This window comes from Prionailurus viverrinus, chromosome A1 (assembly GCF_022837055.1).
Source record: "Prionailurus viverrinus isolate Anna chromosome A1, UM_Priviv_1.0, whole genome shotgun sequence".
In the NCBI taxonomy this organism is placed as follows: domain Eukaryota; kingdom Metazoa; phylum Chordata; class Mammalia; order Carnivora; family Felidae; genus Prionailurus; species Prionailurus viverrinus.
Window position 1 is genome coordinate 145,131,113 of NC_062561.1, and position 23,787 is coordinate 145,154,899.

The following is a 23,787-nucleotide window of genomic DNA, read 5'->3' on the forward strand; positions in this document are numbered from 1 at the left end:
CTGAACTCACAAGCTGTGAGATCATGACCTGAGCCGAAGTCAAAGGCTTAACTGACTGAGCCATCCAGGGGCCCCCTTGTTTATTTTTTATTAAAGTATAGTTGATACACAATGTTACATTAGTTTCAGGTGTACCACACAGTGAGTGATTCCCCAAGTCTGTACATTATGCCTATGCTCACCACAAGTGTAGTACCTACTATCTGTCACTGTGCAACACTGACTGTTCTTATGATACCATTGAACACATAAGCAATTTTAAATTTTCTGGTAGCCAGAGGTGGTGCCTGAGTGGCTTAGTCAGGTAAGTGTCTGACTCTTTGGTTTTGACTCTGGTCATGATCTCACGGTTTGTGAGATGGAGCCCTGTGTTGGGCTCTGTGCTGACAGCCTGGAGCCTGTTTGGGATTCTCTCTCCCTCTCTCTTTGCCCCTCCCTTACTTGTGTTCTCTCTCTCTCTCTCTCAGTAAATAAACTAAATTTTCTGGTATCCACAATGAAAAATAAAAGGAAACAAGTGAATTTAATTTTTTTTTAATTTTTTTTATGTTTTTATTTATTTTTGAGACAGAGAGAGACAGAGCATGAATGGGGGAGGGGCAGAGAGAGAGGGAGACACAGAATCGGAAGTAGGCTCCAGGCTCTGAGCCATCAGCCCAGAGCCGGATGCGGGGCTCGAACTCATGGACCGCGAGATCATGACCTGAGCTGAAGTCGGACGCTTAACCGACTGAGCCACCCAGGTGCCCCGTGAATTTAATTTTGAGGGTACGTTTAATTTAACATATCCCAAACAGTCATTTCAACATGTTCTTCTTTTGCATTCTTTTTTATACACTAATTCTTTACATTCCTTTTTACACACTCAGTTTTTAAAATCCATTATGTGTTTTACACTTAAAGCACATCTCGGTTCTGACTAGCCACTAGCCACATTTCAAGGGCTCAGTAGCCAGCCACATGTGATGAGTAGCTACTATGTCAGGCAATGTAGTTTTACAGAATGTAGGGAAACTTTATGTAAGAGAGGGCCTGGAATGATAGGTAGCACTTAACTAGACAGGTGCTGGGAAAAGCATTCCACAGTGAGAGAAAAGTTTAAACAGAGATGAAATAAGAATTTGTTAAAAAAAAAAAAAGTTAATGAAGCTCTTAGTATATACCAGGCATATTCTTTTACTAACATATAAACAACAGTTCTTTGAAGTAGTAACTATGTAATTTATAAACTATACATTTTTATAAATGAGGAAACAGGCTTAAGTAGTCAAGTAGCTCTGCACACAGGTGTGCGTGTGTCTTTCTGTCTGTAGAAGGCAGAAGGATGGCCCTCCAGAGATATTCACGTCCCAGTTCCTGGAACCTGTGAATATGTCAGATTACATGGTAAGGGGGAATTAAGGTTGCTGCTCAGATGACTTTAAGATGGGGAGATTGCCCTGAATTATCCAGATGGGCCCAGTTAATCACAGGAGTCCTTTAAATGTGGAAGAGGGAAGTAGAGGAGGTCAGAGTGATATAATGTACTTAATTTGACCCACAATGCGGGCTTTGAGGCAGAGAAGACAGCATGAACCAGAGAATGTAGCCTGCCTCTAGAAACTGGAATAAATAAGGTAGGAATCCTCTGGGCCTACACCAATGGGTTAACGAGGCATAAAGAAACACAAAGTCATAAAATGCTCACACCTGAGTTTGGGTAACCAGATTGGCACTCCAAGAATAGGGAGGCACAAAGGTGCCAAGAATAGGGAGGTGCAAAGGCACCCCAAAATAGGGAGGGGGTGCTGAACCCCCCCAAATAGAGGCAAAGGCCTGAAATAGAATTGGCACAAAGGTGCCCAATACATAGGAATAACAAGACTAGATATTCAGGATGAAAGCACCCCAAGTTTATTTAGCACTATAGCAGAAAGCTGCTTTCATTGGAGAATAGGGCCAGGTCAGGTAAATTGGTGAATTGGACTTTGGACCGCTGAGCTGTAGGCAAAGCAGCTAGGAGCAGAGATGGTTAACAAAAGAAAAGGTGTCTCGTTAGCCCTGAGGTTATTCCCCCTATCTGTCTCATCCCCCTAGGCTGGCAAAGATAAACAGGCACAGCACCTCGTGTCTCCTGTTAACAACCACGTACCCATCTGCCCACCGCCTGGATTTTGTTTTCTATTGACCCAAACCCCAAACACTGTGTATCTTCAAAATCCCCTTTCCCCCCTCACATCCACAAGTTAATGTTCCTAGTTTCTTTGTCTCTTTGTACACGCACATCACGTTTGCAAGCCTTCTGATGTGAATAAATACAGGGCAAGGACTCTTATGCGGGCTCTTCTTGTCCCCCCCCCCCCCCCCCCCCCCCCCCCCCCCCCGACATTAGCCATCTCTCGTTTTAATCCTGCATCCGCTCTTTTGCTAGACAAAAAGAGAACTTTAGACAGAGTCTATGACTTCAAGGAACCCCATTCTCACCTGGAGCATCCAGAAAGGAACATAGCCCTGCCCAGTGAGACCAGTGTCAGACTTCTGACCTAAGTAACTATGATAATAAATGACTGTTGTTTTAAGTTTGTAGTAATTTGTTACAGTGGCAATAGAAGAGTAATGCACTCAATATCTTTGGGTTCTGGCTAATGATGTAAAATGTTTTTCTTAACCTTTTGTTCATCAGTAGCTATTTACTGGAATTAAGTCAGACCACTGTCTTTCTTGGATGCTGAGTTTATTCTACCTCATTTTTCCCAGTAGCTGGAAAATGACAGGTGTTTAATACTGTTTAAGTAGACATAACATTTCTTGCAAATAGGAATATAAATACTAGCTGTGGTTCTGACTGAAATATTGGGAGTTTGGAAGTACTTGATAAAGTGGTGACTGCCATTTTCAAGTCTGAACAGTTTCTAATTGCTAAGTCAGGGTATCATTTATGTATGAATTACCTTATAGGTAAGTATACTTTACAGTTTTTTATGTAACTCTTAACTATCAACCCCCAGATGTCACAAAGTTTATCTGTGGGTGATTAAATTGAGTAAGACAAGAGATTGCCCACCCATACATAATGAAATCCTCTTTCTTCTACCTTCCAGAGAACAGTGAGAACAGCTTGGCCTGTGGGTTGATTGTCATATTCTGCTTCCTTCCCACCTACTTTTTGCTACAGAGAGACAGAGCTTAGACTCTCCTCACATTCTGTGAAGAAAGGGCTTCCTTAGGTTAGTTCCATGGCCCTGTGTACATAGAAGGAGAGAAGCTTCTGTCTTGCTTCCTGCTTGCATATTTCCTTCCACTTTATCTTTCCTTCTATGCTAACAGTGCAAAGATTTTACTTCAGAGATATGTATTTTATCCACTCCTACCGTTATCCCATATGCTAAAATACTACCTTTGTCAAAGTGCTGATCTATGACCATGCTGTGCAAACACGTAAACGTACGGTGATTTTTTTAAAAGTACAATTCTAGAGTTAAATGCTGGCTAAATGTAGCAGACAGCAGTGGAATTCCTTAGTCCCCTGGGGCTGTGGCGATGTGAAGTGTTTGTGGGTGTCTCTATTCTAACTTCAGAAGTGGAAAATTTTCCTGCTTGCCTGTGCTCCGGGTGCTTAATGCGTGCAGCCTCATCTTCTGGAATTCTCTTTGTGGCTTGGAGAATCTGTATGCTTTTTCCTGCTTTTATTCTCAGAGGCTCTAAGCCATGCTGATTGCTCCTGAGGGACTACAGGTGCTTTTTTACCTTCTAAGCAATCCTTCCATGTAAAAACTGAGAATTAGACACGCAGCAGATAAGGAGACGGTGATTTTGTTTTATGGAGAGATTTTCTCTTGCAGACTTCTCTTGCAGACTTCAGATTCTAATTTGATTTGGTGCATTTAAATAACAAGTCATGCAAGAAGGTTAAATTAATCCACTTTCGAAGAGTTTGATTTGCAAACCCATTACTTGTGTAAGGTAACCTATACCTGAGGCCAGAAGAATGGCACCCTTTCTCCCACCTCGTCTCTTATCCTTGTCCCTGGGCCCTAGCTGCACCAGACTATTGTCATGTTCAGAACATGTCATGTACAGTGAGAAATGGCAAGAACAGTGGTCTGAGTACAGCGTCTAGGGCCAGACACCCTGCGTTTGAATCCTAGCTTCCTCACTTTCTGGCTGTGGATCTTAACATTTTTTTGTGGCTCTGTTTTCCTTAATCAAAAACAGCTATGTAATAATACAACTATCTCATGAAATTGTAGTGAGGATTAAGTTAGTTAATACTCGTAAGGGCTTAAAACAGTGCCTAGAACATAGTGAGCACTGAGTAAATATTAGCTCTTATTTTTCTTTCATCATTTATTTTCTATCATTCTTAAGCTATTCTTAGGTTGCACATTGTGTTTTTCCCACATCTATCTTTTAAAATACTCTATATCCTAACAGTCTTATTGCTTTTATGAAACTGTCCTACACTTTTTAGGTATGAGTCCAACCTTGGCTATAATTGGAATCGCATGTGGATATTAAATCCTGATGCCTGCATTTTTGGTCTGTGCCACAGCTGGCTTGTAGAAGCTTTGTGAATGGATTGTTATGTTTCCAGGAGTTTTCTGTCATGTTGTTAATGCAGGGGTAGCTTAAAGTCAGCCATAGCGGGTATGTTTACACACTTGGAATTGGCAGATACCACCATAGCATTCCTCTCAATCTGGTTGGTATTCTAGTGATTTGTTTATAAGCCTCTCTAAATACATGTTCAGCCTTTTGCAGAGTATATTAATTTGCTAGGGCTACTGTAACAAAGTATCACAGATTGGGTGGCTTAAAGACCAGAAATGTATCGTCTCCCAGTTCCGGAGGCCAGGAGTCCCAAGATCAAGGTATCAACAGGGTTGATTCCTTCTAAGGGCAGTGATGGAAGGATCCTCCAGGCTTCTTTCTGTGGCTCACAGAGAGTTATCTCCTTCCTCTGTTTCTTTATATTGTCTTCCCTTCTGTGTGGGTCTTTACGTGCATATCCCCTTTGTCATAAGGGCGCCTGTCATACCGGCCTGGAGCCCACCCTAAGAACCTCACTTTAACTTGATTACCTTTGTAAGGACCCTGTCTCCAAATAAAGTCATATTCTGAGATACTGGGGGTTAGGACTTCCACATAATGGTTTTAGGGGGACAGAGTTCAACCTATAACACAGGCAGGGACCTTCCTTTTTCTTTTTCTCTGTTTGTTCCTGTAGTATTTACACAGTGAAGATGTGTTGACTTGAACGAAAAAGGAAACACCAGTTAACTGGTGTGTTGTGTATAATTTTTTTAATTCATTGTACTATGAATTTCAGATAGTCAATTTGTTGAATTTTTTTGAAGCACGTCTTTCTGGGCGTAATATAAAAGTCAGTATTTATAGAGAAAAGCATTAGTTTAGGAAGATTTGTTATTTTAGGTTGTCTGAGGCAGGTGTGAGCTTGTTAGTCAACTCAAAAGGCATATGATCGGAGTGAAATAGTCTTGATTTTGTGTCTTGCTGAGAAAATGCTTTTAATCATGCATGAAAAAAATGAGATGAATTTGCAGTGATCTGAGAATGTTTTAATGCTGATAGTCATCTTTAGGATTACATAAGATGATAGTTCTCAAAAAAGTAGGTTTTATTTTCTTCTTTTTCTCAAAGGCAAATATAATGTCACGTAACAATTTTGTGATACTTCTGATTGAAAAAATATCTTTGGAAGCACAGGAAGCATAAATTATTTTTTAAAAAATTTACCTTGTGTTGAATGATTATATGTATATAAAACAGTGGATAACATTTAAACTGTGATCATCTCAAATTTGGAGCATACTTTTTGAAGTTAAATATTTTTCTTCAAAATCATACACTTCTCCACACCACTGCTTTTTGCTGAATAAATATTGGAATTAGAACCTTATTCCAAAAATGTACTTGAAATACACATGTGCACAGGAATTTGTGTAATTGTTCAGTTTTTGTTTAATAGAAACATTTCAGTTATAAATTATATCTCACAAATATCAAAGGCTTTATTTTTAATCTGCTTTAATCAAGTATAATTTACATGCAATAAAATTTCCACATTTTAAATGTATGAATCAAATCAATCTTGACAAATGGGTACATCAGTATAAACAACCCCCCAATTAGGATGTAGAACATTTCCATCTTACCAGAAGGTTCCCTGTGCCTCTTTGCAGCCATTTTCTCCCTGCCTCTGCCTCCTACTCTAAGCAAATACTGGTCTTATTAGACTGTTTTAGAATTTCACATCAATATAATCATATACTTTTATGTCCAGCTTCTTTTAGCATAATGCCTATGAAATTCACCCATGTTTCTGTGTATCAGTAAGTTTTTTTAAATTGTTCGGTAATACTGCATTGTAGGAATGTACCAAAATGTGTTCATCCATTCACTTGCTGAATATTTGGCTTTTGCCTTTTTTCAGTAAAGCTGCTAAGAACATTTGTATACTAGTTTCTTTTTTTAATGTTTATTTATTTTTGAGAGAGAGAGAGCGAGACAGAGTACAAGTTGGGGAGGGACAGAGAGAGAGGGAGACAAAGAATCTGAAGCAGCAGGCTCCAGGCTCTGAGCTGTCAGCACAGAGCCTGATGTGTGGCCTGAACCCACAAACTGTGAGATCATGACCTGAGCCGAACTCGGACGCTTAACCAACTGAGCCACCCGGGCACCCCCATATACTAGTTTTTTTTAATGGACATATGTTTTTATTTGGGGTAAATCCCTAGGGGTAGTGGAAGTGGAATTGCTGGGTTGGGTAAATATGTACTTAACTGTGTAAGAAACAACCAAACTATTTTTCAAAGTAGTTGCCCCGTTAAATACTCCCACCAGTAGGGTATGAGAGTCGTAGTTGCCCTACGTCTGCATTGCCAGCTCTTGGTATTGCTAGTCTTATAATTTTAGCCCTTACAGTGAGTGTGAAGTGGTGACTCATTTTGGTTTAACTTCCTTTTTGGGGGGTTGGCCAGTGATATTTTCATGTGCTTACTGGCTATTTTGGGTTATATTGGGTTACTTGTCTGATGGAGCTGTAAGAATTAGAATTCTTTCTACCTTCTGAATAAAAATGCTTTGTGAGGTATATGTATTGTGACTATTTCCTCCCAGCCTCTGGCTTGCCTTTTAATTTTCTTGATGACCTTGGAATACCAGAAGGATTTTTTTATTTGTTTGTTTTGTTATTTTTTAGAGAGAGAGAGAGAGAGAGAGTGTGTGTAAATGCAAGCTGGGGAGAGGGAGAGGAAGAGAGAATCTTAAGCAGATTGCACACCCCTTGTGGAGCCAGGTACAGGACAGAAGGTTTTGTTTTTGATGGTTTTGTCAATTTCTTCTTTTATGGTTAGTGCTTTTTGTGACCTAAGAAATCTTTGCCTACTTGAAGGTCATGAAGATTTTTCTCTTATGTTTTCTTCTAGAAGTTTTATAGTTTTAACTTTTGGCTCTCTTACATATTTTGATTAAATTTTTTAGGCATAGTAGGAGTATAGGGATTGAAGTTCCTTTTTCTCCATGTAATTACTAGTTGTTTTCACTTTGGTAGTTGAAAAGACGCTTCTAGCCACATTGAATTATGGTTGGGTTTTACTTTGAGCTTAACTTTGAAAAGTAACCTGGATTTTTATGTTCTTCTAGTAGATATTTTAGACACTGAGTTTCTAGGATGTCATTTTAAAAAGTTTAGTCTCGAATGTTATTTATGTATTAGAAACATAGAGTGAATGGGACAGGAGCTCTAGACGCCCACTGTGCCGATTTGCCCCTACTAGACCCAATTAGAGATGAGTATAAAATCGATGACTGCGTGTGTGTGTGTGTGTGTGTGTGTGTGTGTGTGTGAAAAATTAAGCTAAAGCGTTGGTGGATCATCCAGGAACACACAAAAATAAAGACTACACAATAAGTACAGTCTTAAGTAGTCAATTTTAGAGCTTAGCTGCTTTTGTTTTTAATTTTCCTTGTGTTTAACTTTAAAAAAGGATGTTAGTATAGGTTAGCCTTTCTATATCTTTTTGTTCTCTCATGTTTTTTTTAAGACTGCTATTTAAGTGACTACTGAGTAACTTTTGTTTCTACTTGTGAAATGAAAATGCTTTGTGTCTGTTTAAGGAACTTTCAAGTATCAGAAATAGGTGAGATCGTATGGAAGGGGTGCAGTGATTTCTGAAATCACCCATTAGCTTTTCCTCCCTTCACCCTTGTTCTGTTGGGGTGGAAAAGGTGCTATTGGAGACCTATCTTGGTAGCTACTGGAAATACTCCTTATTGCTGACATGTCTTTTTCCTTTTCCTGTCTCCTCCAGTTACACCTATTCTAAAGCTCTCTCTCTTTTTCCCCTTTTCTTTTGAGTATGTGACTACTTTCTTTTATTCTTAAGTAGTGGTAATAATAGTAATAATAATAGCAATAGCTAACAATATGTTTTAGACACTATTCTAAGTGCTTTCTATTTACTGACAGATTTAATCTTCACAAATACCCTGTGAAAGAGCTACTGTTCTTTTAACACTGATTTTATGGATGAGGCAACTGAGCAGAGAGATGTTGAGTCTAGGGTTGTATAACTGGTAAATGGCAGAACTGGCATTTGGTCCAGACTTCCTGGCTCTGAAGCACATGCTTTCAACCACAATGTTACATGACCTTTCAGGAAAAACACACAAGGAAGTAACCATTCCCTTCCTTCACCTCTGTTTCTGGACTTAAAAAGGAGTAATGTTTTATAGCATAGTTGACCTATTATTTTGGTTAATATTTCATGAAATTTTCATTCCGTTATAATGCATATTACAGTTTGTATTTCTGTCTCTGGCAATAAAGTTTCTAACAAAAAGCATGTGTGCTTAAAACAAGGTAGCTTTATTTCTAAAGCTGTTACTTTACAAACCACAGTCCCACGTGTCTAGTAGAAAGCACACGCCTTCCTAGCATGTGGTTCTTCTGGGAAGGCGTCTTAGAGAAGGTGAGTCTTGGCCCAACTTTTAAATAAGAATGTGCACAGAGGTCTGGGGTATGGTCTGTGGAGATTGTAATGGGCAGACAGTTAAGAAAGGATGGAGGTTTTAAAATGTTGTTGAAGAGAATTCATTGTAAGAGATTTCCAAGGTCAGGGAAGAAAAGCTGGAAGGTCATGACCCTGGGCAGAAATGAATGGCTTCTTGAGGCCCTTGGGCTTTTTCTGCCTCCATTTCCTCCCCTTCACGTTTTCCCTTTCCCTTCGGTTTCCCAAGTTCGAGTATTGTAATCCTCTTATTTTCCTCCTTCATTGCAGAGAAGTAGTTTCATGTCAGGTTTGCCAAGACAGATTGGAGATTTTTTTAATGTATGTATTTTTAAAATTCATTTTATTTTATTTATTTTTTTAAAGTTCATTTATTCATTTTGAGAGAGAGATCACACCCGAGTAGGGGAAGGGGAGCGAGAGAGAGAGAGAGAGAGAGAGAGAGAGAGAGAGAGAGAGAGAGAGAGAATCCTAAGCAGCTCAGTGCTGAGTGGCTTTCCATCTCATGACCGTGAGATCGTGATCATGACCTGACCCGAAATCAAGAGTTGCATGCTCAACTGACTGAGCCACCCAGGCACCCCAGATTGGAGATTTTTTTGATGCATCTTTACCTTAACAACAACAACAAAATAAGTAGCAATCACTATAGAAGAAGAAAAAGTAAAACCAAAAGTTTGGAGAAAGCTAGAGAAAGTCTTAGAAAGACATGAATTTTCTTAGTACAGACTTCTTACATTAATGTAAAACTTACCTTTTCTTCTTTCGAAGATCACAGCAGCCCTGCATGCTGGCCTTGAATAGTTCCTGGGGTTTGGCCCTCTGTCCTGAGGCCTCATGGAGCTTGCATAGTGAGTGAGGAGCTTCTCAGTCCTCCCTTCTATTCCCCATCACGCCTGTCCTTTGTGGGTGGGCCTGGTGTGTTTACTTCCACTCTCTAATCCAGCAGAGGATCTAAATCTGCTTTTAGTTTTTAGTCCCCAGTGGCACCTTGGCTAAGATTCTATCTCCTCTGCTTGGTGAGGAAGGCTGGGAGGAGGGTCCTTCTAGTCTCCAGAATCTCCGGGTACTCTGCCTGCCTGTTGGTTTGATCTAAAGCAGACTTAACCAGCTAAAATCAAACTTTAGGTCTTCCTTGCCTCAGTTCACTGTTGGCCATGTGGACTTGGGTAGAACTTGCCAACTTTCTTAGAAGCTGTGTTATAGTGTCTACTTCCTTCTCTGAGTAGCAAAAGATTCCGTTTCTCAGTTTGAAATCTCTTATTTTGTAGTGAGTTCTTACCAAAAATGTTTAAAGTTGAATGTGAACATATCAGCACGTATAAGTGAAAAGCTTGAAAGTAGGCTAGAATCAGGCCTGCCTGCATTTAGGAGCTCTTCTTTGTCTCACCTCCTTGTGTTCACCTTCCTCTCATGTTCCACAAGGTGGCAGGATGGCTCCAGCGACTCTGTCCCTGGACTCAGACTCCAGGGTTCAAGTCCAGGGAAGCGGATGAACATCTCCTGGGAGTTTCTGTATAAATTCTGTAATCCATTCTTTCCTTTTCTTTCGCTTTTCTAATCAACAGTTTTATTTTTTGAAGAGGTAGTATATTCTAGTGGCTCAAAAATCTAAAAGAATTTGAAAGGTAATGGGGTGAAAAGTCTTTCTTTCATCTCCTTTTTGTCAGTATGGAGCACCTGTCTTTGTCTTATTTAGTGCTTTTTGTCCTGAATTCTGTCTTGCCTGATAATAAAGTCTTGTCCCATGTTTTCTTTTTAATTTGCATTTGACTAGTCTATTCATCTAGGCAAGTTTTTTCCGGTGATCCCCTTTATTTTTAACCTTTCTGAATTACTTTCTTGTAAGTTTTACTCCTGATTATAGCAGAATTTTTTTTCCCCTTTGTAATCCAATCTGAGATCACTTCTATTTTAATTGAGTTCATCCTATTTACATTTGTTGTTTTGGCAGATATATTTGATATTAGGTTTTTATTCTATTTTTGTATATTTTAAAGACTTTCACCATGTGGCCTATTGTCCTTGTTTTTGTGGGATGATTCTGATATTTGTTAGGGCTAGTGGTTGTCTTTATAATTTTAATTTCACATAATGCCCTTAGCCTTCCTATAGTTCCCTACTATAAATGGTGATAAGACTAATGAATTTCATACTAATTCTCATACAGAGACATCGTAACTCTGTTACATGGTCTGTTTTATTCATTCTGGATCTGTGTTACATGCTATCCTCAGAGGAGAGAATTAATCATTCAGCCAGGATGCTTGGAACTCCATCAGTATTTTTATTATCAGTAAGAATACTGTCAGTAGAGGCTTTGTGAGTTTTCCTATAGCAGATTGTCAGCCTTTAACAAGGCTCTTTTTGTCTATAAAAATTATAGTTTCTAAAGTTAGCATAGATCATAAAATTGGTAAGCTGACATTTGTTTGGTCACAGTTGAACATTAGATCAAGATCTTTGTAGGTGGTCTATTATTCAACACCAGAGAGTCATCAGTTTTATGTTCAAGTTGACATTAAAAGATATTATTGGGTCTGAAGTTACTTTTTTTTTTTTTTAGTGTGGGTTCCACACTCATTGAGAGTTTTATCACCATTTAATTTTTCAAAAACAATACATTTGGCAACAGAGAGGCATGTTGCATATGAAAAGGATTTTTTTTAAATTAGAAATCTTAATTTAAAACAGTCCAGCTTGGCATACCCCATGTAATGACTGAGACTGCTATTTTGACCATAGTCTTCCGATCCAGCATAGAAGGGGAGTCACCACCCTGGGCCCAGGGAGGAGCACAGCCTCTATTTAGCTTCCTTTCCATTCAGGAGGCTTATGCCCTGGCCACAAACAGCCTCTGTAAAGGATGGGAAAGGGAGAGTGTCTTTATAATTTTTTAGACTCAGGTCAGTTACATGACCATAGTTTATTTCTTTAAAATTTTTTTAGTGGAAAGATACTTACTACCCACCTGTAAAAGAGCAGCTGAAACCTAGACTGTTGTTGGAAAAGATTTACACTTCCTCTTTGTGTTCTAGCCTTGCAGTGACTGCCAGTGTGGCTCATGTAGATGACTGTTTCCAGTCTGCAGATTGCCTGTGAATCATCCTGAAAACTCTGTTGAAAATGAAAACATCCCTTCTCCCCTAACTTCCTGCTGAATTCAGATCCAATACGTTTGGTGTATGGGATCTGTGCCTTTAATGTGTGTTGCAGGTGATTTTCATGCAGGTATTCCACAGACTGTAGTTTGAGGACATCCAGATCAACAGTTCTGTGCTTAATGTAGAAGTTTTACTAAAATCTAGTTTGACAAAATTCTGGTTGGTTATTACTCATTATGTACACAGTGTTTAAAGTAGACATTTGTTTCAAAGATAGTGATTTAAATTTACCATAACTTTCTTCAATTAAGAAATCTGACAAAACAGATTTTATAACTCCAACCAGTTTGTGGAAAAATGTTTGCATGAAGATGTTCAATATACAGATTGCAGAATGATGAATTTAACACTCTTGTAATGCTTCCATGAAAGCCTCAAGGATAACTAACAAGTCCATTTTTATCAAATTTAGTGGGTTTCTAAATCCTTATCTGCTTATCAAACAAAACGTTAATTAGAACAGTAATTGAGTAACCAGCTGCCTCTTGCGTTCATTCTAGGAATTTGTACAAAATCACTGTGGAGCTCATGTAAGGTCATTCACTGTTTTTTGAGTTCCTAAATAATACCTTTACTACAGGCTTCTAAAAATCCAGGTATTAAGGGAGTCTACAGGAAGATAAAAATTGATAAGAGATTTGTTAAAGTTAGTCTGATACTCTCTATCCAGTGGATTAAGGTGAAAAAAAATCCTTCTTCAGCACCACAGATGGGAGAAAATCCTCCCTCTTAGAGTTCTTCCTGGATCAGCTTATGCTTGCCTAGTCTTGTAGTAGAACAGAAAAAGCTTTTGGAGCTAGGTATGCTGGCACAGATTTTCTGGGGGAAAAAAAACCCAGTAAGAAATCAGGTTTATAACTTTACTTAAGTAGCACAGAACATCATGACAAGAATTATTCAGCATTAGAAAATATGAATAATATATTAAGAAATTAAGTGAGATAAGCCATGTGATTATTTTAACACATGTAGAAAGAGCATTAGGTTAAGACTCAATAATCCTTTATGATGAAACATTTTTTCCCCAAACTGGGAAACTTACCAAATCTTAAGCCAATAAGTCATTTATTCAAAAACTTGTAGCAAGTATTGTACTTAAGAGTGAAACTTTAGAAGGATTCCTATTATTGTCAGCAAGAAGACAAAGGATGCGTGTTAGCATTACCTTTGTTCAACACAGCCTGAGGGTCTTAGCCAGTAGTGTAATGCGATAGGAAAAAGAAAAGAAGATTAGAAATTATAAGGGAGAGGCTAAAAAAAAAAAACGTTTTTTTTTCCAGGTGATATTGATGCATACATAGACAATACAAGAAAATAAATTGGAGTATTCAGTAGTTACTATGTACAAAAATTGATAGGTTTTGTATACCGTCATAGCTCTCTACTAAATATGTTTCCCTTCACAGTAGTATTAACCTGTAATACACCTAGGAGCACAACCAAAGAATATAAAACATGGAGAAAATTACATAACATTATTGTTATGTATAAAAGAGATAGAGAAATTGTACTGTCTTTAACAGTGGGATATCTCGATTTGTTAAGATACTTCTAAATTAATTCATTGTGTATCCATTCAAAATCCTAATAAGGTTTTTGTGAAACGTGGCAAGATGAACCTGAAATTTATAAAGAAAATCAGAGGACTATGAGTAGTCAAGGCAATCTTGAAAAGCAAGGTCTAGGGGCCGTGCCACAGATACTGATACCACGCCATGGAAATAAAGGTACTGTGGTCCTGATACAGAGATATATAAAAAGAATGGTGGAACAGGATAGAGAAGCCAGTAACAGGGTCACACGTATATAGAAATATGATATTTATTGGATGCAACATTATGAAGTGGTAGAAAAAGACAGAATGTTTTATAAACAGTGCTTTGAACATTAATGAATGATCATATGGAAAATCAAACTGTGTTTCTAACTTTATACCATCCCCCCAAATAAATTCAGGTGAACTTAATTTGAAAAGCAAACCTTAAAAATTCACTAGAAAATATAAGAAATAATGGAATACTTAGAAGTAGTTAAAAATTAAGAGAGATTTGTCTGGCTTCATGTATAAATTTTATAATGCTGAATGTAAAAGCAATTTATAGAAGGATAGGTGAAATAAAGTACCACTTAAGTAAAATTTACCACATGAAGTAAAACAACATATTGTATAAAGATGCTAAGGTATATTGCAAAGTCTAAAAACCTATGTGGTACTAATATACACCAAATTAAAGATAGTGTTTACTTTTTCAGATGGTAGTGAGATGAATGTGACTGAGGAGGAGTGTGTGCTGTTTGTTTGCTTATTTATTTAACATAGTATTTTCTTTTTTTAAAGTCAAAATGGGTGTTTTATTTATTTATTTATTTATTTATTTATTGGACTCATGGAATATTTATTTTATACTTTGGGCTAAAATCTTATAGTACATTATTTATTAAGCTGCTCAAATATTTCAGCTTTGGCCATTGGTAGTTCTTTCAATTGACTCCTGGTGCCCCTTTGACATACCCATCAATGTGAATTTACATTTTTTTATTACTTAAATTTTTATTTTTATTTTATTATTTTTATTATTTTTTATTTTTTGTTTTTTTTTCTGTTTTATTTCCTATTTTATTTATTTTTTAATATTTAATTTATTGTCAAATTGGTCTTCATACAACACCATCCCAACAGTGCCTTCCTCAATGCCTGTCACCCATTTTCCCCTCTTCCCCACCCCCCATCAACCCTCAGTTCTCAGTATTTAAGAGTCTCCTATGGTTTGCCTCCTTCCCTCTCTGTAACTTTCTTTTTCCCTCTTCCCCCCCTTCCCCTTCTCCCTGGTCTTCTGTTGAGTTTTCCAGGATCCACATATGAGTGAAAACATAATGGTATCTGTCTCTCTCTGCCTGACTTATTTCACTTAGCATAATACTCTCCAGTTCCATCCACAGTGCTGCAAAGGGCCATATTTTATTCTTTCTCATTGCCAAGTAGTATTCCATTGTATATATAAACCACATCTTCTTTATCCGTTCATCAGTTGATGGACATTTAGGCTCTTTCCATCATTTGGCTATTGTTGAAAGTGCTGCTATAAACATTGGGGTACAAGTGCCCCTATGCATTAGCACTCCTGTATCTCTTGGGTAAGTTTTTAGCAGTGCTATTTCTGGGTCATAGGATAGATCTACTTTTAATTTTTTGAGGAACCTCCACACTGTTTTCCAGAGCGGCTGCACCATTTTAGATAAAATGTTCTAAAGCAACATGTGACAAATGTTAACATCAAGTGAATATCCAATAATAAAAGAAATTGGTGAATAAGTTATGACTTTTACATACTATGAAGTATTTTTCAGGCATTACAAACAATTAGCTGTTGCTAGGTCACTTTATGTGGAGAAATTTCCAAGAGTTAATGCTTATGAAATAATACACAGAGCTTGTGTGAAGTCATCCCATTTTTATAAAACAAGGACACATTTGAGTATGAATGTATATGATATATGCTTGTGTTTGAGCATATGAACATGAAATAAAATTAAGTTTCACTCTAGGCTGTTAACATTGGTTGGTAGTGAGGTGACAAGGGAAGGAGGAGAGGAGGGGGGGAATGGGGAGCTCTGTGCCACAGAAGAGAAAGAAAATGTACTAGTCAGCATGGATGATACGGTTTTATGTACTCACATAATCTTAGACACGCATGTGTGCACAGAATTTTACAGAGACTATAGAAGCACTTTAAATGAAGACAGAGTTGACCTAGGGAGAATTTACTGTGTTTGAATGGTGAGTGTGGTAGAAACAGACTTAGCAAAAAGCCAACCAGACAAAGATGCCATTTCAAAGAAAGAATTACTTGATGATGTATTTAATTGGTAGAGTATTTAAACAAATGGTGCAATTAAATTAAAATGATGCTTTTCCATTTTTCTCCCTTTTGTATTTATTAAAGTAATTGACCTCAAATTCAATGGGTTCTTGATAATCCCAGTGTACTACTTGATATAAAATACCAGTGGTAAAAGTGGTAATTATATTTTATGAAATGAGACCTTTTAACAGGGAAACTTTAGATCTTTCTGTTTTTTTCAACTTAGGAAGGAATAAAGAATGAATTTCTTTTTTTGGTCAGGCCAAGGCCTAAATACAGATAGTTCCAATTACGAATAATTATCTTTGAAGTTTTCATTTTTTTCTTTCAGTGTGCGGGATGACAGAATTCGAGTAGAAAGGATGGATAACGTGTATTTTGAATACAGCCATGCTTTCCAGGCAGTTACAGAGTTTTATGCAAAAGATGTAGTTGACATCCAAGGTAAATATTGATATGTGTTAGCCTTAATGTCCTCAAATACAACTGAGTTGAGATTTGGATAAAGGTGCGAGTTTGATTTTCAACTTAATGAAAACTAGGCAGTTACTGCTAAATAACTGGCAAGAGTAGAGGCAGGTGTTCACTGTTCTTGCACTCATCAAAACACCCCCTGCAGCTTCTTCCTTTGTAGTTATGACTGTTTAGTAACTTCATGTTTTTGACAGATTCATTGGAGTGTAAGGTATTACTGATCACCCTTCCTTTTTGCTTCTCTTAAAAAATAGCCCGTTATTTTCCTTGCAGTTTTGCAGAGTATTTGGTTAAATCTCCTGATTTGGTTAATCTCCTGTTAGATTGATTGCCAGAATTTAAATACCAGAACATTAATGACAGGGTCTTAATATGTTAAGTAACCATTATTTGTTTAATTCACCTGTCCTCGCCAGGTATCATTGCTTGATTTGGTCTGTACCTCTCCTTCCTGCTAGTCCAACTTCTGTTAAGGTTCATTTTTATATCCTATCACATGCTATAGGACTGTTACCATTAGACCATAGATAGACCAGTCTCCCCTTGGCCCTCCTACAGACACCAGTGTCTTGTTAGCATTTCTCTGCCCATCTCCTTTAATCTCTTGGTGCCAGATTGAACTGAGTGTCTATGAGGGTAACCCACTTCTGACACAGTCTGTATTATCACAAGGGATTGTTGTCTTATGCTCAAGTAAAGACAGGACTAAGTCCCAGGCCTACCATAAGCCACTTTTGGCATCAGATTCACTTGGAAGGGTGGGAGAGAGGAAACCCAGCTTGCTAATAGGGCACTTGCTCCTCTTAGTAGGAATAGCCCCGCACAGGGTTTATAGCTGTGCATAGGGTCACTGAGGGCTGAAGTCATGCTACTGTCCCATCCCTTTGAGTGACAGCTCAGCTGCAGAGGCAGGAGACACTCATCAGGATCTTCCCAGGTTTAGAAGCCTCATACAGTGCCAACTTCAGAGTCAGTATACTCAGAGAAGACCCAAATTGTAGAATCAGTAATTCTTCTTAGTCCAGATGCCATTTACTGGTTTCAGGTCATTGTTAACCACATGCAGTGTTACCTCAGAATACACTGGCACGTTATCTAATTTATCAGATATCCTGGGGACTAGAGATAGAAAGTTAAAAGATGAAATTCTCAGAAGGTGGAAGAGTTTCGTTAACTCTTTATTTATACCTTTGTTTTATAAAAAGCCACAATTGGAATTAATGTATTTGGTATTACTGATTTGTAGAGGATATTTTGTAATGTTTTTTTATTTCTGAAAGTAGCAAATGGCTATTGGAAAAAAAGTCCAAACATAGTCGTGCATAAAGAAAAAAGTAAAAGTCCCTCCCCTCAAATCTTTAAGAAGTTTTCTATGTACAAATCTACACATATAACTATATGTGCATAATTCTGTATATTTAATCTAACCTGGATTTATTCTTTTAATTTTTTTTTTTTTTCAACATTTATTTATTTTTGGGACAGAGGGAGACAGAGCATGAACGGGGGAGGGGCAGAGAGAGAGGGAGACACAGAATCGGAAACTGGCTCCAGGCTCTGAGCCATCAGCCCAGAGCCCGACGCGGGGCTCGAACTCACGGACCGCGAGATCGTGACCTGGCTGAAGTCGGACGCTTAACCGACTGCGCCACCCAGGCGCCCCGGGATTTATTCTTTTAACTAATTTTTATTGATGGCCTATTTTGTGAAGCATCACACATACAATAAGGAATAAAACAGACAAAAATTCCTGCCCTTCTGGAGTTCACATTCTAAGGGCGGATACGTACAATAAATTAAGTTAGTGTGTTTGAAGGTGGTAAGTGTTAACAAAGAAAATAGCACATGGAGGAGGGTGAACTTGAATAGGGTGATGAAGTAAGGCCTCACTGAGAAAATGGCACTTAAACAAAGATTTGAGCAAAGATTAAGGAGTTTAGGGGTAAAGCCATATGGACATGTGAAGGAACAGTGTTTCAGGCAGAGACAACAGTAAGTACAGCATATCTCAGGTACCCGTTATGTTTAAGGAATAAGACGGAGCCTGGGTGCTAGAACAGAGTAACTAAGGAAGAGAATAAAGGAGGTGGAAGGCAAGTTGTGGGGCGTTATTCACCTCCAGACCTCTGTAAGGGGTTGAGCTGCTTCTCTCATGTTGGAGGATTTTTATAAGCAAAGGAGTCTAATGGTCTGCTGTACATTTTAAAAAGGATTCTTTTGGCTGCTCTGTTGAGAATAATACCCTGTAAGGCACAGGGATGAAGCTGGGAGACCAGATGGTAAGCAGTATTCCTGCTGAGAGATGAGAATAATTGTACAACTTTTCCCCCCTTCACTCAGCAATATATTATGGATAGTTTTCTGTGCCTTTATAGATAGTTGTAAGTCATTCTTATTGGTAGATGCATAATAATCTGGACTTATCAAAATTTATTTAACTATTACCTTATTGATGTTCAGTTAAGTTGTCTCTAGATTTCACTATTACAAAAGATTTTTCAGCTCACTTCCTTGTAAATACATCTCTGACAAGCATTTTAGAGTATTTCTGGGTCAAAGGGGATGGGCATTTTAATATTTTGAAAAAGTTGCTCAATTGCTCAGTTGCTCTCCAGAAAAGGCTTATTTCACTATCAAAATGCCTGTTTTTCCATGACCTAGGTATTTGTAATCTTCTAACATTTTTCCAAAGGGCAGTTTTAGGAAGTATTGTCTAAATTATCATTTCAATAACCATAAGCTGAATTTCACTTAACTTAAAGTTTATTTCTAACAATGGTGAACAATAATTTTAATGAAAGTCTATATTCTGGTTTTTTTTAGGTTCTCAAAGTTTTTCTGGCATCATTAACTTGGAGAAGACTGTGATTTGCTCTTTGGCTGCTATAATAAGATACCTCAAAGAATTTAACTTGGAAAAGGTGCTTTCCAAACCCAAGTAAGTAGTTTTTAAAGCTAAACAAAACAAAACAAAAAAACAAAGGGGGTAGAGTTTTATTAAAAACATTTTCTTTAAGAAAAATTCCTTTTTAAAATTCTTTTGGCTTGAAGTTCATGTGGATTCATTTGGAAGTAAGAGCATCTGGGAAGTTTTACATTATTGACTTTTCTTTGATTATTGACTGACAAAAAGTCATCTTCTGTTTTCTACTGTATGTCGTCATTAAACCATAATATGTCCAGCGTTAGAGTGTGATTCAGTCTCTCCGTATTTCAGTGTATAAAAGTATTTCTTAAATTGAATGTGGTAAGTATGGTACTCAGAGAAGTTCAGCTACTATTGATAGAATATTCTGTTTAGGGGCAAGGATGACCTATATGGGTACTATTGGTGAAACATATTAATTAATATAAAAATATCCGTAAGAATTTTGTCAATTTGTATTCATGTAGCTTTTTAATATACTGAATTCTAAAGCACAGTTAATTGGTAAGTAGTATTAAGTAGAATTAAGAAGTGGTATTAAAAAACATTCATAAAACTTCACTGCCTTTCTTATTCTTAGTTTCAGTTCTCCATAGATCATAAAGTTGGAGATAAAGAGGATAGATACTAACATAGCTTTTTAAAAGAGTGATTAACTTTGTAGAGTTCAGAGATTTAAAAACTGGCAGTTGACATGCTAGGAAGATAATAGTCTAAAAACCAGTGGAATAAAAACAGGTAGTGGGATCATTTTCTTGCCTTTCTGTATTTCACTTTCAGCAGCCCCTTGTTTTTGGCTTTGTGAAGAATTACCCTTTATCATTTTGATCCTTGATAAGTAAGCTTCTTCCTGTTCTGCAGAGGTGGGTGGGCAAATAGGAGCTACCTCAATAAAATGGCCGAGTATGAAGTGGGGTACAAAGAGGTCGTCCTGATTTGGTTGTTGGGGAGGATGGGAGAAAGGCATGTCCCTTGGGAATCTTTTTGTAACGTCTTTTTTGGTGTGTGTTCTACGTAGTATTTAGGATAGAACAGAATATCATTTCTCTGAAAGCGTTTTGTCCTTTTTAAAATCAGTCTAAATGTCCATCAACAGGAGAGTGGATTTATTATGTTATATTCATGCAGTGTGGTGTTATACAGCAATGAAAATAAATGGACTGGAGTTACACATACCAGTATTCAAAAAATTGTGTTACCATTATATTGAGCCAAAAATCAAATTGCTGAAGGACATATAGTACATACTATTATATGAAGTTAGAAACATGTAAAAAAGTCACAACTGAAGTAGTGCTTAGGAATATTAGTTAAGAATACACGCATGTGTATGGGGTGCCTGCGTGGCTCAGTCGGTTAAGCATCTGACTTGATTTCGACTCAGATCACGATCTCACCATTTGTGAGATCGAGCTGCACATCAGGCTTCCTGCTTGGGAGTCTCTCTCTCCATGTCTCTCTGCTCCTCCTCTGCTTATGCACGCACTCATTCTCTCTCAAAAAAAAAAAAAAAATTAAAAAGTATACACAGGTATATAGGGAAGGTACAAAGACATACATGGAAGTGATGAACAACAAATTCAGAAGAGTGATTTCTTCTTCTATTGGGGAAGGAGGGGAAGCAATAAAGGTTGGTCGGGGAAATGGCACAGGGGAGTTCTAACTGGTGTTTTATTTTTTAGCCTGAGTACTGTATTATTAATCTGTATATCTTTTACTATGGCTGAACTGTTTTGTTAAAGAGTATGAGCCTGGTATTAACACCTTATTGGGTTCCACATTAAGCTCCAGTGATAGGAGACTTATGGCAGAGATTGATCCATACAGTTGACTGTGCTGGATCCCTGTAATGAAAGGATGGCAAACTACCTACCATTTGACTTCCTCAAGATAGAGAGCCCCTCTAAATGAGGTAGAATTAGTGACTGATAACTTGCCCATTAAGACTTGTTTCTATGCCTATATCACCAAGCAATGAAGTATTAATTTTGGAATAAAGAAACTGACTTTAAAAACAATTTTTTTTAATGTTTATTATTTATTTTTGAGAGAGAGAGAGAGACAGAGCATGAACAAGGGAGGGGCAGAGAGAGAGGGAGACACAGAATCCAAAGCAGGCTCCAGGCTCTCGGCTGTCAGCACAGAGTCCAACTCAGGGCTCGAACTCAAGAACCGTGAGATCATGACCTGAGCCGAAGTGGGACGCTAAACTGACTGAGCCACCCAGCCACCACCTCCCTGCCTTTCTATTTATTTATTTATTTAAAAAAATTTTTTTAATGTTTTTATTTATTTTTGAGATAGAGGGAGACAGAGCATGAGCAAGAGAAGGGCAAGAGAGGGGGAGACACAGAATCTGAAGCAGGCTCCAGGCTCTGAGCTGTCAGCACAGAGCCCGACCCGGGGCTCAAACCCACGAACCATGGGATCATGACCTGAGCCGGAGTCAGACGCTTAACCAACTGAGCCACCCGGGCACCCCTCTGTGCCTTTTTAAAATTAAATTAAATTTAAATTAAATTAAGTCAGGCTCTGATGTATTTAGAGGTAGATATATTTGGGTCTAAAACATTATCATGTCCTCTTTAGTTTCAAGTCAAAGTAAGAATAATACTAAATAGTAAAACGTGTTTATTCATATTGAAGTTAAATTAGTTTATTTTTAAATCATCTAACTTGATAAGTTACATGAAGCTGAACTCTTTTCATTTTGTATTTGGTGGTGGCGTTGGGCCTTGGTCAGGAAACTGAATCTGCTGATGACTTAGTATGTGTCTAATCTGGTAGTTGGGTGATCCCCTCCTCTCAATGCCATAGAGCCAAAAACAAGAAAAATGGAGATCCAGAATGTTAAGCCCTCATATGGTATAAATTTCAATCACTCAGAATATGCCCAGCACCAAGTAGGCAATCAGTAAATACAGGATTAATGGAAGAAAAAGAAAGAAGGAAGGAATTCATCCTGTGAGTGTGGTTTTGATTGGAAATTGCCAAAATGTCATTGGCAAACTGGTACTATTGTTTTGCTTAAATGTGAAATATGAATGATGATGTTATATAGATGGCATGTGATTGAACTTTGAAGATAATTCCAGAAGAGTGATTCCACACTTACATTTTGGAAAAAGAATGTAACCTCTCAAGGTAATTACTTTGGAAAACATGAATGTTCTTGTGTATTGAGAATTCAGTTCTATTACTTTAAAAGTTCAGCAGCATAATGGGGGACGCCTGGGTGGCTCAGTCAGTTAAGCGTCCGATCCCAGCTCAGGTCATGATCCCGCAGTTCATGGGTTCGAGCCCCGGGTTGGGCTCTGTGCTGACAGCTCAGAACCTGGAGCCTTCTTCGGATTCTGTGTCTACCTCTTTCTGTCCCTCCCTCACTCACACTCTCAATCTCTTTCAAAATTAATTAAACATTTACAAAAAATTTAAAAAACAGTTCAGCAGCATAAGATACTATTATATTTACTTCAAGAGCTGTGTTAATGGGGAAGTTTTTATTTTCCTTGTATTGCAAATGCTTTCATAAAAACTGGCATATTTCATAAAAATTTTGATATGCATTTATTTTGTGCCTTTACAATAGAAATTTAGGATATTAGAGAAAATATGTCATTTTAGGTATTCTTAAAATTGGATTAAGTGAGGGGCGCCTGGGTGGCGCAGTCGGTTAAGCGTCTGACTTCAGCCAGGTCACGATCTCGCGGTCCAGGAGTTCGAGCCCCACGTCAGGCTCTGGGCTGATGGCTCAGAGCCTGGAGCCAGTTTCCGATTCTGTGTCTCCCTCTCTCTCTGCCCCTCCCCCGTTCATGCTCTCTCTCTGTCCCAAAAATAAATAAACGTTGAAAAAAAAAATAAAAAAAAAATTGGATTAAGTGAGGTTTTATTAGATAGGTTAAATTTGGAGGTTCCCAGGGTGGCTGGGTGGCTCAGTCGGTTGGGTGTCCGACTTCAGCTTAGGTCATGATGTTGCGGTTTGTGAGTTTGAGCCCACATTGGGCTCTGTGTTGACAGCTTAAAGCCTGGAGCCTGCTTCGGATTCTGTGTCTCCCTCTCTCTCCGCCCCTCCCCGACTCACACTGTGTCTCTCTCTCTCAAAAATAAAGAAACATTAAAAACATTGAAAAGAATTTTTTTTGAGGTTCCAGTTTGTTTTGAGAGTTTAAATAGCTTTGTCCAGAGCAAAATAGTATAATAGAATAAATAGAATATGAGGGATATTAGTCATTATGACAGACTCCCAGGTTGGATTCCCAAATTGATGAAATTGTAAAGGAATTGGCATTTTTGTTAATTTTGGAAATGAGTGCTTTTGTCTTTTCAGATGACTTTTATTAAGATTGGTA

At 37.9% G+C, this 23,787-nt stretch overlaps 1 protein-coding gene across 7 annotated transcripts in view; it reads left to right on the top strand.

The window, feature by feature from the left end:
* The window catches only part of MSH3 (mutS homolog 3), a 190,936-nt gene that overhangs the window by 44,669 nt on the left and 122,480 nt on the right, over positions 1-23,787 (top strand). For all 7 annotated transcript variants that reach the window (XR_007152176.1, XM_047858749.1, XM_047858760.1 and 4 more), the window contains exons 9-10: positions 16,370-16,482; positions 19,336-19,450. Coding sequence is in view for 6 of the 7 variants with exons in the window: in XM_047858749.1 (XP_047714705.1) it covers positions 16,370-16,482; positions 19,336-19,450 (228 nt within the window). In the remaining variant the exon portion in view is untranslated. The remainder of the gene's footprint in view (positions 1-16,369; positions 16,483-19,335; positions 19,451-23,787) is intronic.